At 39.1% G+C, this 15,244-nt stretch overlaps 1 protein-coding gene across 1 annotated transcript in view; it reads right to left on the bottom strand.

The window, feature by feature from the left end:
- The window catches only part of myo3a (myosin IIIA), a 64,264-nt gene that overhangs the window by 35,470 nt on the left and 13,550 nt on the right, over nucleotides 1–15,244 (bottom strand). Inside the window, exons 3-12 of the mRNA XM_010767617.1 lie at nucleotides 14,807–14,911; nucleotides 14,567–14,666; nucleotides 8,742–8,818; nucleotides 6,228–6,373; nucleotides 3,237–3,302; nucleotides 2,949–3,104; nucleotides 2,549–2,590; nucleotides 1,607–1,706; nucleotides 507–623; nucleotides 115–219 (exon numbers count right to left, since the gene is read on the bottom strand). Of these exons, the coding sequence (XP_010765919.1) occupies nucleotides 115–219; nucleotides 507–623; nucleotides 1,607–1,706; nucleotides 2,549–2,590; nucleotides 2,949–3,104; nucleotides 3,237–3,302; nucleotides 6,228–6,373; nucleotides 8,742–8,818; nucleotides 14,567–14,666; nucleotides 14,807–14,911 (1,014 nt within the window). The remainder of the gene's footprint in view (nucleotides 1–114; nucleotides 220–506; nucleotides 624–1,606; nucleotides 1,707–2,548; nucleotides 2,591–2,948; nucleotides 3,105–3,236; nucleotides 3,303–6,227; nucleotides 6,374–8,741; nucleotides 8,819–14,566; nucleotides 14,667–14,806; nucleotides 14,912–15,244) is intronic.

Genomic DNA, 15,244 nt, shown 5'->3' with positions numbered 1-15,244 from the left:
TTGTATGTATCATAAAGCTGTTTAGCACTTGAATAGCCTTAAAAGATATTGATCTTAAAGAAACTTCCAGCACTCAGGATGCTATTAAATAATCATTGAGTATTGCCACATTACCTGGTCTGTGTTGTATGACACCATGGACTGGTAGGCGACGTCGGCCACAGCAAAGATGTGTGGGGGGTTAGCTGTGCGCTTAGCCCCAATGTACACTTTAGTGAACTGTGAAGAAAGCAGTTTAAAACATGAATATGAATGTAATGGATAACATAATGAAGATTTCATGAGGAAAATTCAGATAGTGAGGTATGACGGAGGCTGACGTGTGTGTGTGTGTGTGTGTGTGTGTGTGTGTGTGTGTGTGTGTGTGTGTGCAGGTGAGGCCAAATGTGAAGCAGCCAGATGAAGAGCTGCGGAGGAACTAATGAGATATGCTAAGCTTCATTCACTGCGTCATTGACCACATATAGACAAAGGAACACACAAAGACCGGATGTATATCCACTAACCTGAGGAGTGTATATCTCCATCTTATGGAAAGGATTGACTGCGATGAGAATGTCTCCCACGTATGTGTAAATTTGATCTCGTACATAGCGACTCTGGAGCTGCTCTGTGACCGTGTTCTGAAAGAGATTCACACAACAGGTATAAAATGTTTCCTCAATAATCCAACCACATTATTATAAATAACTATACAGTTTACGTCCAGACTCAAGTCAAGGCCTGGGACGCCTGTTAATGCATTGTCTTGGTTTCAAACGGTGATTTTTTTTCTCCTGTCTTCACACTGCCAGGACAGGTAGATAAACAACAGCAAGGCAGCACTGTCTCCCTCACACTAGCAGACCTCCTCATCTTGAAGGATGGGTGGAAATATCCGCTGGCAACTGAGACTGATTGTATCATTCAAGACGTCAATGCAGCGCTCAGAAGTGATAAATAGCTCTAAATGTTATTTGTGCAAAAGATACTGCAGTGTATTTCTCACTGACAGCAGATCAGGTGACCAGGGGGAAGTGATGCTGAATGTTCTAGTTAACAGTGGGAGACACATCAATACGACCAGCACAAAAATGCTTTATCTTTTTCGATATTTGTAAAATGAAGGAAAATTATTTTTACAAATCCAACTCTCACTGTCTATTTAGCATCTGTTGTGAAGATTTGATTGTATCACACCGTCTTCTCAGCAAATAGAGATTGCTTAGTTAGTCGTCATCAAAATATAGATGCTTGATTTAAAATGTTCTAAGCTGTTCTTCTGATAGATTGATATTGATCTGCCTGCAGTATCCACGGTACACGAATACACTTTGCACCTCTGCTTTGAAACTTATTATGCTGATGACTTTTATGTAAAACAATTGAAAGCTCCAGAGAACTCACAAAATGGACTTGAGGTGAGATTAAAAAGGACAGCCTTAAAATAGAGAAATACATGATGTGATAGTATTTGTTATAGCTGTGCTATATCTGACAACTGTTTACCATTTACCCCATTTGGCTTTAATTAGTTTACTGCAAGTGGCTATTTCCTTTTGGCTTTATAAGTGTTTTGTATTGAGATAAATAGCTGTTTATATGTATAGATTGTGAACTTTCTTACCTCATCCAGAACTTCTAGGGTGGCGAGGTCGTCCACCTCATCGTCAGTTTGAGTCTTCATATGGCCTCCTCTTTTAGTGTGGATGCGTTCATGCCTAGAACTCAGAGAACCCACAAGCAACTCTCAGTGAGTAATGTATGTATTGTATAGATGACAATATAAGTAATGTCAATTCAAATTCCATGCCTTATGTGCAGTGTTAGCAGTGCACAGTGCTGCCAATAGTATGGTGCATTTTGTACATTTAAACACACCTTAAACAAAGGTCAATATAAGCGAAGGTTCAACCGTAAATATCTTAATATTTATTTCTGTATAGCATTGATCAGTACGCAATTTATTTATTTCCTGAGACAGAATACAGGTTACCAGAATTAAACTCAAACCACATCTTAATAACGGCTACATCTGCCTCCAGGAAAACACTTTTGTACCATTTTAAAGGCCACTTAATAATAACAATATATTTCTTTGCCCTATGCGATAAATAAACAAAACAAGATCATTCATTGATGTATATTTTATTTAATAAACTTCCAGGAGGCCTATGGTTTCTAAGAATACTCCATTACACAATACTGTTTTGTCATAATATGGGATAAGTTATTTCTTATTACCAGATATTATTTAGTTTGTTATGGTGGTAATACTTTTTATTCTCTTTTAAGTGCTGGTGAGAATTGGAGCTTATCAAATACTGTAGTTGGTTCACAGTGACGGTCACGACCTTAGTTACACGGCAAGTAAAATAGGTTAAAAAACAAAGAGACAACATGACTCAGAAAACAAGACAACAATGCTTTTGATGGCAGGGTGGGAGCACATACACAGTCTAAGATCAGCCATGTAGTTTTGCAAATACATGTGTGATCACAACTACAACGCCAATTAGGATCTACTGTGCTGCTACTGTGGCATAAAGGTCATATAGGCTTTTGTTACCTGTCATTACTTTCTCTGCTTCTGTTTGTCTTTCCATGATGGCTTAAACGACAGAAATATGATTAACATTTCATGATCTGTACGGGCAGTACATACTTTCTGGGCCAGTATTTTGACTCATGTGACACGAGCCTGCACCTCGAATGAAGCTGGAGCAGGATGGAGCGCGTTTATGAGAGAGTGATGGGGTTGTAAAAAATCCAGCAGGGAGCGTCATTTGGATTATACTGACTGCAAAAGCTAAGCTGCAGCCGACTATATAAATCCTGCTGACAGGAAGGCTTGCAGATTTCAAGTTTTGTTAGGGTTTTATAACTGAATATATCAAAGACTCGAAGAGGAGAGGAGTATGCATGTAGAAGGAAACAACTTATACATACAACCACAGTTAAGACAATACCTTGTTTTATCAATCACTCCTATTTGTTGGTTGAGGTCAATGAGTTCGATCAGTTGCTTCTGCAGTATTTTCACTTTGCCAACAGTCTGTTTGATGTACACATGCTGGAGGAGGTCTAGCACGTTTGGTCTCAGCTCAAAGTCCTTAATCAGACATCTGAGGGGAAGAAGAACAAAAGGTGGGAAGAGGAGTGCAATGAATTTATTGGATTTGTATTAACAGTGCACCTACAGTGGAAATATGTATTATTCACAGAGGCGTTACAAACACACAAGCATCCACACTCACTTGCCGATGAAGTCATTAAATTTGTCTGACCACAGCTCCGGCTGGTGGAGAGTAGGCGGAGGATTTCTGTTAAAGGAGGGAATTGAAAAGATAAATGGAAAGATAAGATGAAACGGGATTTACACAGGTGGGCCGGGGAACAAAAGGCAGAGGCACAGATTGTAACGAGGGAGGAAAATCTTAACAACACAGCATCGCTGACATCCAGGGGATTTTCTTCAGTGGCACAGACAAACGTTCCAGACCCTTAGCAGCTAGGTAGAATTGATACAGCTACATTGTGTTGACATAAAAGCAATAGTTAGTACCACTGGCTATCAAATATATAGCCAGATCTTAAAAGCTTAAGGTTTCCCCATGTAAAAATCTCATTCAAACATACAAAGGTCGTACATGGGATCAAGCATATCAAGCCCTAACAGCCGGCAAACAGCTAAGCTAATTTGCTTGAATTCCTTGTTCTGCTTTAAGTATTTTTTTACAAGAGGTTTCCTTGCAAGTGTAGGGGAGTGCAATGCTGCCTGCCAATGTGTCAGGGCCTTTTTTTATGTTGGCTCTAACAGCGATAAATACGTTGAATCAGGGGACATGCATCTCCTGTTTATCTCACAACACACCCAAACTAAGACAGCAAATGCTTGAGACATAATGGATATTCGAGTCTATGTAATTTTCCCCAATTTCTTTCAGGCCACAAACCAAAAGTTGGCTTATATGACTTGTCTGACCAAATCCTAGGTAGCTAACTTAAATGCTAACTCTCTAACTTGCCTCCATTAAAAAAAATCTCAGCTCGCTAGCTCATTTTCTAAATTGTTTCTCAACTTTTGGAATGACTTTACTGTCTTCTACTTTCCTCTCCTTCATATTTTGATGTGATTTCCCTCCAATCCTGTTGTTTAAAAGTAACAACAAAACCCAATACTATATTTCAAACACTGTGTCTACTGTACTCAACCAAAACATGTGCACACAATAAAGCTATTGCTTATAACTCTGCTTGTAAAGTTTGTTTTGTTTATACTGTGTCACGCAAGTTGTAATTTTGGACAATTAATTAACCACAATTCTGCTATATGAAAGTGAGTGGACAAGATCAACGACAAAACGACATAAATATGTTTGCATTGATCAAAAGAAAGATTTGCTGAAGAAAAAAACAATCAAAATGGTTGTCCTTGATTATCCTAAGTTTCTATCCGGCTCTGTTTAAGCTACCCTGAATGAAATAAGACAGAGTGTTGTGAAATGGATGCCCTCAGCATGGCTTGACGATGAACCCAGAGTGGTGAGAGGAGAGGAGTGTGAACAGAGCGCCTGGAGCTCTGGCTGCAGCAGTCACATAGATTCTGAGGAAGCTGTGTGATGCCTCCTGTGGAGCACGACCCCCAGAGCGTGTGTGTGTGTGTGTGTGTGTGTGTGTGTGTGTGTGTGTGTGTGTGTGTGTGTGTGTGTGTGTGTGTGTGTGTGTCTGAAGGAGCACACCGTTTCAGGGCAGTGATGGACAAAGTGCTGTGCCTTCAATATGACAGTGACTGTAAGTGCTTATGCTGCTCTCACACTGGAATCAGGAGACGATAAACAATTATTTTTCACCTTCAGCCCCCCAAAACAAACGATGAGAAACGGTGGCTGTGCTCTTAGCCTCCACCCACAGGATGAATGGGATCAGTGCCAGGAGGGGAGGGGTTTATTGAAAAAACCCTGCGAGCGGAAAAAAGCAATTTGAAATAAAAAGACTGCGCTTTGTCAGGTGACAATCTGCAAAGAGAGGCAAATCATTGTGCTTGGGAGCAGGAGCTTTCCTGGATTGCACTATTGCAGCTACACCTAACATGTGTATTCTGATTAAGCTACTGAGCAAGATGAAAAGTAACCAAGATTGCCTTAATCAAACAATATTATTAAACAATTTAATTTGTACAGAAATATGCCATTAGGCACAATAAGTACTTTTACTGGTGGCCCTTTAAGTATATTTTGATGATCGTATTATACCTATTTAATTAAAAAAAAGAAATGATATTGTTATTGGTTCTTTAACTCACTGTTAATTAAGAATATGTCTTAGATCTCCATAAAACAGTATCAGCTGAAATAAAGACAATTCAGACAATCGATCAACAAAAATAAAGCAAATGCATCTTTATTTTTTCCAAGTGAAAATGCCATACATTATGTTGGCGAAATAAAATGCAACATATTAGCAATTGTGTAGAATAAAGACAATTTCAAGGTCTTGTCTTATTCAAATTGTGGGTATTGTTTTATAATTTCATATAATTTGTAACTAATAAACTCACTGCATGCAAAACATTCAACTGAATTATATGTATTAATACTTGTGATTGCTTGGTCTTCTATGTTAGATGGCAGCCAGATGACGGTTTAATAACACCACAATAATGTAGCACGGATTTCTCAGTTCACAGGTTGTAATTAGGAAGTCACCACAAGAAGTGAAAAACATGCCAACAGGATAAAGACACTGTTGTTTCTTCACTTTGACACTGTCATTAATCTTTTGTATTACAAAAGGAAGATAGGAAAATGCATGTTGCAAGTTATGAATACAAATAGGGCTGTTGTGTCTCCATGAAATTCACTATGTTCGAGCATTCGAGCAATTGTGTTTTGCTGAATGAATAAGGATTCATTCAGCAAATCATTAGTCAAGTCAAAGTAATACATTTTGTTATGAAATTATCCAATCCTACCATAATAACTACAACTTTTAGTTCCTATGAAATCTGAATATGAGGTTTTTAATCCAGAAAAACACATTTAGCACAGTGCTGTGGCTAACTGGTTAGCACTGTCACCTTAAGCTATACTGTAACTTCATCAGCACCTTGGTTTAGAGTATTGATCATAACAGTAGAATACCTCTAAATTGTATTGTGTAGCAAAAGCTTTAAATTATGTTAGATTGCATCGTGCTTCTCAAATAAAAATAAAATGTAATTCAATATATGTGACATGGAAGCTCACCTGGGTATTTTGAAGAGGGCTCTCATTGGGTGGAGTTCAGAGAGGGGAGGGTCTCCATCTCCCAGCTCTATGGCAGTGATGCCGAGTGACCACACATCACAGCGAGCATCGTAGGTTGAGTCCAACTGCTGTTCACACGCTATTACCTACAGCAGACGAAGGACAAAGTAAAAAAAAAACACAAAAATATAAGGATAAAATATTGAAACAGAAATAAAATAAAAAACAGCCCTGTATATTATATATATTACTTTGTCAAACTGCTAGCCATCAATTGATATCTTAGACAGTTATCATGGGAGGTATAACATTGTATTGCCTTTGGCTTTCATAGCTTCACCATTTATTATGTCAAAATAACATTACACTTTTGTTTTGGAGAATAAAGTCTCATCCAACAGGTTGAATATTCTGCTATACGGCACTTACTTCTGGAGTAAAGAGGTCAAGTTTGGCCCTACTTCCTTATTAAGGACATACATGAAACAAACATTAAAAAGAGCAAAATGTATCAAAATATCAAAGGAACCTGTTATAGAGTGTAACAGAGCTCAGCCAAAGCTCTAGTCTCATCATAATCTGCTGTGGGCAACACAACAACAATCTTCAGTCTCCTTAGGGCAACATGGTACTCCATCAACAATATGATGCATTTCTCAGCAGGAGGCACACAAACACACATTCACCTTTACTGCAAGTATGTTTCAAATCAATAAAAACTGTTTGTTTTATGTACAAAGTCAAGAGAAGCAGACAAATCATAATTAGATCACTAATAAAACATCCTGAAACACAAATTTGGACACACACAAATAAAGTCCCTGTCCATTTCTATACATAAGAAACAAAATGAAGACACAGAATATCGATGTTAAAGCAGTTCTCATAAAGAAAATGTTGGTATTTAAAATGATAAAAAGAAAATATGGAGAAAAGCGCAACTTACCCGTACAAATCAAAGTAGCAAAACAAGATCTTCTTGAGAAAGTAGGTAAGAATGTGTCCCTATAAATGCAATACTATATTATATAATATCTTTAACAAAAGAAAAGTCAAAACAAATATTGTTGTATCTGTAATAGAAGTATCCTTGATACAAATCTCCCTACTGCCATGAATAAAGCTCCCAATCAAAGACTTTCAAGTTGAGAGAGAGCATCTGAGCAACTTTGTTTAACACTTTACCCAAATCACATTAAAATCTTCAACAAACACGTCATGTATACTGTGATCCACAATTTGCAAGGCATGCAAAGCTCATGTAAAAATGTCCATTTCGATTTTACAATTGAACATGCAAGTTGCCTTAATGAAGGGCAAATCAAGAGGGCAGCATCCCCACTCCTTTAAACTACACATCGTATCCCTCCAGAGAATCGCCTTGAGGTCCAGGTGTGCAGACGGCTGGTTATGGGATGCCATTACATGTTGAGGTTTTCCTGAAGTGTCGTGGGTTCAGTTCAATTAAATATGAATGAAAGCCGTCAGTGTGATGACCCCAAGCATGGCTCTGGTCTTGCCGAACACTCTGTCCTAACATTCAAGATAGCACTTAGCATGCAGTAAAATACCAAGTTACCAGGTGTTACTGAACCTTCTTCAAATTAAATTATTTATAAGGCTAGAAAGAGCCACTTTGACAGCGAGTTACAGGCAGAAATAATCACCAGAATAAGCTTATGATACCTTTTTTTTTAATAGTAGAAAGATTACATTCTGATTAAAAGGCTTTCAACATGTCAACCGATGCTATGTCAACAAAAAAGAAATGGCAACTACCAGATAAAGGAAACTCTTCTCCAGAAGCTTGGTCATCTTTCTACAAACCCCCAATTTATCAGAGTTAATGCAACTGTTTTCAAATGTGCTGTAGTTTTTTCCATATGAATTAATAAACATGTACTGTATGTGTATTATTCGGTTTAATCCCCTTTTAATTTCTGGTACCAGAAATGAGAAGAAAACATCTCAAACGATCTTACTTTCGAACTTGCCTATTAAGATTGGAGGGCACACTGCTTCCTGCACTGGCAATAAACCGTGTTAATATATGTCAATCAGAATATTAAGCTATGTACTTCCTTGAGATACTCGGATGTGCTCATCAACTTAAAACATCAAAGTTATGAAACAAAACACAGAAACAGCTGGGAGGGGAGAAAGATAAAAGTTACCAAACAGAATCAACCAGTGCTACAAAGTCAACTCCAGGCCGATGAATCAATAACAAGATCCTACAGCTGAGAGACCGCCTCGCTTTTTGTTGTCCCTTTCACAACACAGGAGAAAATAAGCTACCATGAAAACTATACTGGTTCTTGATGTAAGTATTTCTAGAAATAGGGTATAAAACCTGCTGGTGCACTGAGCTATGCTTGGACAGGAAATGAATGACGGCAATCCCTTTTTTTCATGCACATTGCATTTGACAGTGTTATCTCTTTGATGATTATTAAGTGTGGCCCAGTGGGATCTGCTCCAGGCTAATGTAGTGGAAAGGGAGTTTTACTGTACCTCAGGAGCCATCCAGAAGGGAGTTCCCACAGAGGTGTTCCTCCTCAGTCGGGTATTTGTCAGCTGGGCAGAAACACCTGCAGGGAAGAGAATGCACACCGTAGACACTTTAGCCTCGCTCTCAGAACGTGCACTCAGTGGAGACCATTTTCACTATCTCAGTAGCTTCTTTGACATTTGTTTTTTTTTTCTCCCCACAAACATCAGTCTGGCTGGTAAAAGTGATGATCTGTGAAGAGGGAAACAGTACACAGTGGGGTACTGCTCAACTGATACGGGGCTGAATGGATCTCAGAGCTTTCACGTGTACCACTGATTGAGCTGTCACTATAGTGACAAGGAGGGAAAACAAAACACACACTCATATACACACAGTGCCAACAAACTGCAATGTTTATCCCCTACAAATGATAGATTGCTTTGCATTACACATTCCTATGTGACTGCAGGTGGTTTTGAGGGGCATTTCAAGAACAACATTTGAATACAATTCAGCTGTAAACAGGTTTTGGCAGGCCACAACCTTTCCCTGTCTCTCAGAACAACATGTTGTGGATTCAAGTTATTTAGAAGGTTCGGGTTTATCTAAATGTAAGTAATAGGACAAGATGTTTAAATTCAGCAAAAGAGGGATCGTACAGAATGCTTGTGTGTCCTTATGTGTGTGGTAATGTGCGGTACGATGCCTGACAAGGAACATGCTGACCCACAATCGTGACTTCCTTCCAGTCGAGACAAATCAGTGTCATGCCACACTGTAATGTATCCCAGGGATGGCTCAGCTCAAGCAGCAACTAGGACAAAAGCAGAGCCTCGAGACCAAAGCAGCTACAAACAAACAAAAGGTGATCGGCTGATGCACGACATGCTGTTGCAGAGAAATGTTATGTCCAGCCCATTGTCCCTCACAAGATGTCAAATATGGCAGATTGGTCAGGGACCCTACGCTTTAAGCTATTAGGAAATATGTTTGTGTTATCATGCAGGGAACAAAGGTAACAGTGAGGTGATGTAAGGGAGTGCAAAGTATCCTAACATTTAAAAAGCACAGGATGTTCCCCCAGGGGACATACATGCATTACATGCTACTTACTTAACTAACATTTTGCTGTGATATATTTCCACATAAAAAACAGACTTATCCCTCAAACCAACTGTAATCTTCTCCTTACCAAACGTGCAGCCTAATCCTAACCAAGTAGTTTATCATTCTTAAAATATACTATATGCATGTGACGTGTAAAAGTGACTCTAAATGTTGCTGCACAACTTGTTTCATGACATGATATTGAACATAAATGTATTTCTGAGCGATTGTTTCCTGTAAAAGCTCAATATGTACGTTTCTGTTTTGACGACTTCATTACAGTCGCTACAGTACAGAAATAGACTGCAGCGGAGTCGAGCAAAGCAGAGGAAAACGATTCTGTGGCAAAGTCGAAAGGGGATTAGAAACGTGTGTAGGAGGGGATATATGCGTAAAGCTGTACACACACACGCACAGAAACACTTAATGCCGTCACCAAAACAGCAAACCGCTACAGAGTAACACTTCAACCGGCATTAGTGAGAAGAAACCGGATGTCCAATAAAACACACGACTAAATATACATAAGGTGTGTGAGGATACAGAACCAAATAACCCCTATTAAAGCTCTCACTCTCTCTCTTTCCACTACATTAGCCCGGAGTGGAGCCTGGTGGACCACACTTAATAATCATCACACAGATAACGCTGTCAATTAGAATATTCATGAGAGACACATGAACGAAAAGCGCCTCTAATTCTTCCCTTTTTTTCTTCTTTTTGGGTACATCTATTTGCCATTATGTGTCTCTGCTGTTGATGAGTCACTGCGGGGGCTTTATCTCTTCAGCTGCTTATTGTAGCGTACACCCCTCCACATGAGAAACCATTAATCCCAGCGTGACGCAGTAGCATCGAGGCGAGCACGAGTCGGCTTCTTTATTTCAACTGTTTTCGTCACTCTGCAAGTTTTTATACACAAAGGGTTTCTCTAAACTGCTACTTCCTTTTTTTCCTTCTCTGATGTCATCATTTCCAATATCTGATTGAAATTTGAACTGTCAGCATTTGGTAAAGGCTGCAAACAAGCGAAAACAAAAGATGTGAAATAGCTTTTTATGCATGCTCTGTATATTGGCTGGAAAAGATTCAACTTTAGACTTTAAATTAAGTTAACAGGACAGGAGGCCGAGTCTTATCGGCTGATGTCGCTGCCACCATTGTGCCAGGTGAAACACATGACATGTACTTACTCAGATAGATCCTTCTAGAAGTCCCATATATGTTGCATGCTTGACGTTTCAATTTTCTAGCCAAAATCACATCAGAATTGATCAAGACTAAACGTCTCTACAGCATTGCTAGCAGCTACCTTGAGCATGTACTAAATGCTAATGATAGCATGCTAACAGTATCCCAATAACGATGCTTAAAGCTGATGTTCACCAGGTAGTACACTTGTTTTGTTGCTGGGATAAAATAGTAATTGTCAGAGAAAATCTCCCCCAAAAAAAATAAACCTCTTTGTGGTGACAATAAGAGAGTTAAGGAGATAGCTAAGCCAGTATCCTTATGGGATCATGAATATCATAACTGGATCTTTTTTAATATCATATTACAGTCACATGATGGTCTTGCTGCTTTGCCCACCACATTCTCACCTCCAATTCTTATCTCTATTCTTCTGCTTTCTTATCTGTAATGGTGCTTGTCTTAGATCATGTTTCATTACAAACCCCAATGTTTCACAAAGATAACATTTCGTATTTCTGTATGCCAACATGCATTTGTTTTGAATAGCCAGCAGAAGGATAAGAGCAGATAACAGTGAATATGTTAACATGGAAGTTAAAGTTTGATAGTACTTTAGAGCAGTGGTTCTCAACTGGTGGGTTTCGAGTGGGTCGCAGATGTGTGAGTGAAGAGTTTTTTTTTTGGGGGGCAAAAGTCAAACTTTTATTTTGAAGGCCCGATTTTCTAACGCTGTGCATGCAGTAGGCGTTGGACTGAAAGTACCGGAGACCATAAACTTTTTTTTTTGTACTTGTTTAACTTTTGTCTAGTTTCTGAACAGATATGAGGAGCTTGAGTGCAAACAGCTAACGGCTGATGTTGTTTTTTCTGGGGTGCTCACGGGTGAAGATGATGTCACGGCTCCGCCTACACTGCGTTACTATAGTTACTGCCCCAGCTCCTAAACTGTAATGGAAGCGCAGCATTAAAGTGAGCCGGGCCTAATAAGGCCTAACCAAACCGAGCGAGGCCGAGCGAGGCCTGCGGTGGAAATGCGCCAATATAGAGCTGTCCATGGCCAAGCCCCAGCCTACATTAACGACCTTAGGTCTGAGGTCCTCTGAGCAAGGCCTCCTAAGGGTGCCCCGAAACAGGCTAAGGGTTGTTCCTGGCCCTAGAACCACGATTTTATGGGGCCAGAAAAACTGTGAATTAGGACCCGCTAGCCGGTACTAGGCTAAGTGGAAACGCAACCAAAAACGGGCCACGCACGGATCGGCACGCTTAAAGCGAGCTCCGCGCTGCAGTGGAAACGCGCCATAAGATGTTGACAAGTTGTCCGATATTCGATTTTTTAGCTAACAAGCAATTTAAGCTACATTAAATATGAGTGGGTGAAGCCCTCCATCACTGCTATGTAAGCTTTCCTGTGGCTCAGAGCCCATTTTTTACATAATGTCTTCAATTATTCAGATTTGTATTATGTGTTTTTGAGCACAATATGTAAATAACTGAATGTAAAACGTACTTGACTTGAGGGCTATATTCTGAAGAAAATATGAAGGACATACCATCTATTTCTATGTATTTATTTATTTTGAGAAAGGGTCAGGTAATATAAGATTATTTTCTCCCTGCTCCTTTTCAGGTATGGTGTGTTTATAGAGGCATGTTTTATAAATAATTGTTATACATTAAGTTGTGCATACCATGAACTGAACAAATAAAAATGAAATATATTTTGCTAAATAAATATGTGGGACAATAGCTTCCCTTTACCTACATTATCTGACACTAATAAAGGCTGATGCTAGACTTGGCTGTTGACATTTACCAGAAAATATGTAACTGCCACTCTTGTCAAGAGGGACTTAATGCATTACCAGTCTGTCTCAAGGGCGCTTTTGACAGCTCAAGTGGTAGATTGACACACTGGGCTGTTGTGAATATCAATCCTGTGATGTGGCAGTTTTTCACAACCACTAACAGCTCGTACGTAACAACCATAGACTGTATATATAAAGGTAACAACATATGATGCCCTCAGCTTTCTGTTGTAAAAGACCAGTATCTATATCTATTATTTATAAGCTCTTATTATATAAGCTTTTTTTTTACAGCGTAGATATGCCATTGTAAAAATGTAGTGAAAGTCGAAAACTAACCAGCTAATACTTTTAAATTACATTTTACATCAAACATTTTTGTAACTAGTTACAAGTTAACTGTTACAAGGTCAACTTTAAGTCACTGTGCAATTGAACTATAAACATAAGATAAGATAGAATAGGATATACTTTATTGATCCCAATTTAGGAATTTATTTCCGTTAATATGTTGCTACTTTATCTGTTATTCCTGTTTTCTTTACTGTAGTTATACAAATCATTTTAATTGACCATGAGATGTTCTACTTTGACATGTATGTTGCATCAGTTCTAGTCATAATCCAGTCATAAGCGCTAAGGTTGTATCAATTCATAATATTCATTGCCCAATTTAGTATTTAGCCGTAGGGTCATGGCACAACAACAAAAAAAGAGGAACAACCCAATGTTTGGGAAAGAATGGCAAATCAATCTCAACTGAATAATCAGGGACACAATATTAGATTTACAGTGTTTACTGTTGGCCTTGAATTGCTGTCTTTTATATAACCAATTTAAGCAAATATGTGAAATCTAGAATGCAATAAAAAAGGCTTGTCAATTGTGCAGACGAAAGCAGGCCCATTTTAAAAAAATGTAGGTGTTTGTTGTGATGAGTACTAAAACACAACAAATATTCGAAAATGTAAAAAAGCCATAACAGAGTGCTTACCACCAGATGTAGATATTAAGAGACCTTTTAGGACAACACTTAAATTGCTGAAAACCTCAAGGCTTCAGAGTTCCTTTCTTTAAAACTGGTGCAAAAACCAGGTGTTGAGAATCTGTGAGGAGGAGCTGCTCTTAAGGTTAAACGGAAAGCCCTGCTTTGTATTGGCTACTTCTTATTAAAGTGCACCCCCCTCCTCCTTTTCTAAGAGCTGTGCACTTTGTGGTTAGAAAAAGGCTTTTAAGAGAAGCCCCACAATTAGCAGACTAAATGCAAACCTACACACAGTTGAAAGGGGATTGTATGTGTAATGAAAACAGGCAGCTGGTGAAGAAAACAGCGGTGAGTCATCCCCTGGAAATAGTCAGATTCACTTTGCGTATTGTAAGCCTTCAATTTAAAAAATATAGTTGTGCTGCTCTGAGCGCCTCATTTGGTTAAGAAAACCCAAAAGCAAATCCGTGCAAACACAGAGTGAACAGCAACAATGTCCGCTGCTGTCTGCTTGGGAATGTGAAAGATAGGTTGTAATAGAAAAGTGTGTCGTCTGCCACCTTGTCAGGTTCTGTAAACACATTTCAACCTCTCAAGGGAACTAATTAGCCGCACAATTTTATTTGGCAAGCATCTGAGGGTAATGGATTTGACCCTCTTCTGTTAAGTAGAGCCATAACTTGATTGAAACTGATTAGAGGAGGATAGAACAGAAAAATACATGGTTTCTTTGTGTTTTTTACACATTGCGTACCAAAATCCACGAGTTTGACACCTCCATGCGTCGTCAACAGGATGTTGTTGCCTTTGACGTCACGGTGAATAGTTTTGTGGACGTGCAGGTGCTGGAGGCCCTGTGACAAAAAAAAAAAAGATTAACCGATTTTTCTGACAAGCACCTGCTTTCAAATGATCCTGTTCAAGCTTTTCCCCCGAAGCAATGTATTCAATTGTTATTGTCTCCCCTCTTGCTCATGGAAAAGGCCAGACTTACCATAAGGGCCTCATGCAAGATGTATGCAATAATAGCTTCATCCATTCGGTCTCCTCTCTTCAGCATGCCTTTAGCCAGATCTGTCACAGAGCCGCCATTGCACAGCTGCAACAGAAAAACACACAAAGAGAGGGGAATAATGAGCTCCAACTCAACATGAGTCAACACTTATAGATGAGCTTATTCAATACGCTGAAATCTGGGGCATCTGAGATGTTCACACAGAGAAACAGCAGAGGAAAAACAAAGTTCTGATCCTAAGATTTCATAGTGAGAAAAGAGATGCTGGAAGTAATTCTGCCAATCTTTAGCAGCTTATCTTTCTGANCGTCGTACGTACGTACGTTACGTACGTTACGTTACGTACGTACTACGTACGTACTACGTACGTACGTACTACTACTACTACTACGTACTACGTACCGTACGTACGTACTA

The sequence above is a fragment of the Notothenia coriiceps genome, unplaced genomic scaffold, assembly GCF_000735185.1.
Source record: "Notothenia coriiceps isolate Sejong01 unplaced genomic scaffold, NC01 NC01_scaffold00004486, whole genome shotgun sequence".
Classification (NCBI taxonomy): domain Eukaryota; kingdom Metazoa; phylum Chordata; class Actinopteri; order Perciformes; family Nototheniidae; genus Notothenia; species Notothenia coriiceps.
The sequence above is the reverse complement of the archived record's forward strand: the minus strand, read 5'-3'. Positions and strand labels throughout refer to the sequence as shown.